Source organism: Hyposmocoma kahamanoa, unplaced genomic scaffold (genome assembly GCF_003589595.1).
Source record: "Hyposmocoma kahamanoa isolate Upper Pololo Valley unplaced genomic scaffold, ASM358959v1 63, whole genome shotgun sequence".
NCBI classification, from domain to species: Eukaryota; Metazoa; Arthropoda; class Insecta; order Lepidoptera; family Cosmopterigidae; genus Hyposmocoma; species Hyposmocoma kahamanoa.
The window spans coordinates 21,464,541-21,468,776 of record NW_020653851.1 but is presented as its reverse complement, the minus strand read 5'-3'; the positions used below and the strand labels follow the sequence as shown (position 1 = coordinate 21,468,776).

The following is a 4,236-nucleotide window of genomic DNA, read 5'->3' as shown; positions in this document are numbered from 1 at the left end:
ACTCTTTATAAGATACGAGTTAAAAAGTAAGGTATCGTTTTAGTATTTTTCTTATTTTATGATATTAGCAAAAATGTTTGTTGTTGTTTGATAGAGCTGGCTAGAGAAGGAAATACATTAGCATTTTCTCTACCAGCTACGCAAAGACACTTACTAAACGTGTTTTATATACGGTTTCGTATTTTAGTATAAAACCAACTTGCGTAGTTTAAGTTAGCCAATGATAAGCACAAAATATGGATCGGCTTTGTAACTGAACATTCCATTTTTCTATGTGCAATTTGTAGTGCAATATTTACGACTAAGTATTCACGTAGTGATTAAAATAAAATTACAAAAGTGTACTTATTTTAGTTATTTTCATTAACCTATATTATTATAATTTATAATTAAAACTAACGTTAATAGCATGATAAGACAAGTAGTGTAACTCGACACAAATGTAGCAGAGATTCGCACATTGGCATAATCTCGCCGTGTCGCACTCGCCATCATAAGAATTAAAGTGTTCGGTGTTTAAAATGTTTTTCTGTTGATTATTAATACAAACACCCGTCTGTAGAGATGAGGCTAGGTCCCTCGGAACGCTAAAAAGAGACTGACCCGCGGCACCCATTACCCCATCACGTGCCGGTAATCCAGAGTAGCCATAGCTTCATTAAAGATATATACCCTCTGGATGGGGAAACTAATCAGAGCCGAATAAGTCTCTGGAAGGAGAGATGTCCCACGGCATCACTCATCCCACAGTCGGAGCACCTTCTCCACTTTCTTCTTCACCTACTTCTCCACCTTCTGGGCATAATCTACCTTGGCAAACTTGGAAGTATCTAAATAGGCTGCAGACCCAAGGCGGCTGAAGCAAGGAATGTCAAGTCAAGGAAGTCAAGTTACCGAGCTGTCGAAATTCTCCTATTTGTTATGAGAGATATACTCAAGAAACTTTTCTGTGTTCGATCTTTGTATGAATAATCAGACAAAACCAGTGCAGTTATTTCACAAAAAATATCAATGATATTATGTTTTTCTGTGTCAAATTTATATATATATTTTTATTACTTATAAATGAATTATTCAATAAGTATCACAATACAAATTGGAATTTAATTTATATTTCATGATCAAAACTCCCATAATCGAGATACTGTGATACTGGTATAGAATATCAATATGTAAGTATAGTTTGAATTATTTCTTTAATCATCAGGCATTTTTTTAAACCTGTAGTACGACGTAAAATACCGAATACCGACTCTTTTCTTACTAATTCAACAAAGTTAGTTTCGCATAAAGATTATCAAGTTTAGAATTAAGTGCCAATGTGTAAAAATGTTTGCTCTATACAGATGGCACGTGCGTTACCGAGACGGCTCACTTTTTTGTCCTATTGTATTCTAAAGATGAAGCGATAAGACGAATCAGTGCAAATAATATTTCGCCAACTATACTGCATTTGACAAAGATTATTTCAACTGTGATGAATACCTTAATTTTTTCAAATTATGTTTTGCAATGTGTAAGTAATAATGTGACAACCCTAAGCACAAAGGCGGGAAGTGAACTACTTGTCCTATTGTACTAGGTTAATAGTCATTAATTGTAAAACGGATTGTAGGTAACCCAATGCGCTCTGGATTGTTCTTTATCACTCTTATGTGATGTGAAAAGGCTTTTGTATACTTCACTGCTTTGAGGATCTTTAGCTACACTGTAAGCCTTTTTTGTTTTCTTATAAGATGGATCTTCAGCTAATGCAGTAGGGAATGCTCGTTTTGAAGAACCAAAGTGACCTCTAGCTTGTTTGTTAGGGTTGAACTTAGGTAGAGATAGCGGAATTGTTTCAATTTCTTTCTTTGTAACTTGACTTGAACCAGCTTCCTCCTTTATGTCTTCTTTTTTTGTAGAAGATGTAGTTGGTGGACTGTCATTAGAAGTTGATGTTGATGGACTGTCATTAGATGTTGATGGGGTGGCAGGTTCAATTTTAACTTTATCAGCTTTGGTTTTTTTGCCATTTTTCCTATTAGCAACACGGACAGCCATCTTTTCTTTCAGTTTCTCCATATCTTCATCTGTTCCGTTTAGGACTGTAACATCATTATCGGTAAATGGTGTTTGGCACTGAAAAAGTAAAGTTTTTAATTGTAGACTACTCAGATATTAAAAACATATTGTATTGTCAGACAATTGAGCTGCTTTATCCATGTACAACAGCAGTACTAGCATAACAGGGCGCGACTTGCGCGAGAAGCGACACAAAAGCACGAGAATAATATCTTAGGGATACGTCTGCATACTTTAAATTAGAGTTGAGTTTTAAGTTATTATAATTTTTAATATTTACCATGTGACAAAGGTTCTGCTTAACCTCCTTCAAAGCCCTCTCAGCAAGCACACATCCACAACTCCACAGGAAGACAAAACGGAACTTGCCCGTCATCTCCAGGCCACTGATGGGACAGATGTAGGGGGCACTGCCATCACCAAATGCTCCCTCTGTGTGCTCTGTCACTTTGTAGGCTGGGTTCTTTGTGAGCTTTAAGTCTTTAATGTCCTGTAAATAAGTATATTGATCAGTAGAGTTCAAATCTATAATTAACCAGGATATGTATATGAATTTTTGACAGTTCACTGTGCTAAATACACAGGGGAGGCTGATGTGACTAGGACATCAAAGTATTATTAATATAACAATTAATTAGCACTACATGTAAGATTATTGCCATGGTAGCTGTGTCTTGGGTGATGTCGTATACTTCGATGAACTTGGTGGCCCAACAACTTGTGGACACTGGGTGAAGAGGTTGCAGGTTTGGTTCCCAGTCAAATTTGGGAAAAGAACATTTTGTGAAAATGAAATTGGTGCTATTTTGGATGTGGTAGGTAGTGCCCCAGAGTGAATTCTGTTGCTCTAGTACTCATAGTATAAGGCATTCCCTAGATTGAGACTAAAGTAATTGGTATAAGGTAATAAACTAAAAAGCACCGCAGCCACACCTCTACTAATTTTCATACAATATTAAGAAGCGCAGTTGCGACACGTGCGTGCCGCTTTTGCAGACACAATTAGTGAACTAAAAATTAATGAAGTGCTACAGACGCGCGGCTGCAGCGCATCTACATCCGTCCATAACTATTTGAAGATGACTCAATCCTAAAGCACAAAAATAATAAAGAATTCATAACATTTTTAGACACCGAAACTTTACATTAAAGCTCAACTCACACCGGCGCTGAGTCGAAGTGTCGCGACGTGTCATGTTTTTCGCCTATACCATATTCATCTCTATTGTCCCAATACTTGGGTACAAAATTTGTGTTATGCAAATATGGATTCAAGCGCCGATGCTTAGTTGCAGTGAGACGTCAGACGCCGACCACACTGTGATCCGGGCACACTAGTGCGAGCGTCGTCGCGCGTCACCAGGCCTTGTAGTTAAAAAACGCGATGCGACGCTTCGACTCTGCGCCAGTGTGAGTTGCGCCTTACAATTTCATGTAAATTGCAATCATGTAGTGTCAAATCAGCTGTGTAAAATATTTAACTATCTGACGTATGAAGTGGTGATTAAAAAGATGAACTATCTCACCTTGAGATTCTTGATGTGGTTGATAGACTCCGGTTTAGTTTCTTTATCTAATAACGATTCAAGCACGGAACTTTTGCTGTATAGACGTCCGAGGCCACAGGCTACTACAGGCTCTTGCAAAGGCTGCTGCGATAACGCACAGTTGCGCCACTTGAAGGAGCGTTCTGCATCTTTATCTTTCTGTAGAAAAAGCACAATAACATTCGAAAATGATTAACACAAAAAGTACAAAAATTCGTCGTCAAGTAGTGTACATGGTGTGATGGTTACTTACTTGCTCTGGCTTTTTTTTCATTCGCACGAGCTCATCTCGACGAGGAATAGTTCCGCCGTCACAACCCATTATGGATTTTTATTAAAATCACTTTGTAATTGAAATTATTTGGTAAATATTTACAAATTTGTATAATAGAAGTTCTTAATTGTACATGTAAATCAGTCGCCATTGATTGATTTGAACGAATGAAGTTGAATGAATTAATGACGTCGATGTCACGGCATGACAAACGTCAGGTCATAGACAAAATGAGTTTTTTATTTAAATCGACTGACTGAGTGCAATGTGTGTATCCAATTAGTCTAAACTTCAAAATCACATGAGGTGTTTTCAGACTACAGTGAATGAATTGTATTCTTTATAGATTTC

The 4,236-nt window shown here is 37.3% G+C and overlaps 1 protein-coding gene across 1 annotated transcript; it reads right to left on the bottom strand.

The window, feature by feature from the left end:
• Positions 1-1,418: 1,418 nt before the first annotated feature.
• On the bottom strand, positions 1,419-3,933 carry LOC113230392 (protein RTF2 homolog). The gene is made up of 4 exons (XM_026464299.1): positions 3,865-3,933; positions 3,591-3,770; positions 2,345-2,554; positions 1,419-2,121 (listed from the first exon to the last, which is right to left on the bottom strand). The coding sequence occupies exons 1-4, from the start codon at positions 3,931-3,933 to the stop codon at positions 1,594-1,596; spliced, it is 987 nt and encodes a 328-aa protein (XP_026320084.1). The 3' UTR covers positions 1,419-1,593.
• Between the last annotated feature and the right edge of the window lie 303 nt (positions 3,934-4,236).

What these genes read in the sequence shown, in the direction of transcription:
- LOC113230392 (XM_026464299.1), bottom strand. Translation starts at nt 3,933, where the DNA reads ATGGGTTGTGACGGCGGAACTATTCCTCGTCGAGATGAGCTCGTGCGA. An exon ending in TGAAAAAAAAGCCAGAGCAA is followed by an intron (nt 3,771 to 3,864) that starts GTAAGTAACCAT and finishes CTTTTTCTACAG; the next exon opens with AAAGATAAAGATGCAGAACG. An exon ending in ACCACATCAAGAATCTCAAG is followed by an intron (nt 2,555 to 3,590) that starts GTGAGATAGTTC and finishes ACTTATTTACAG; the next exon opens with GACATTAAAGACTTAAAGCT.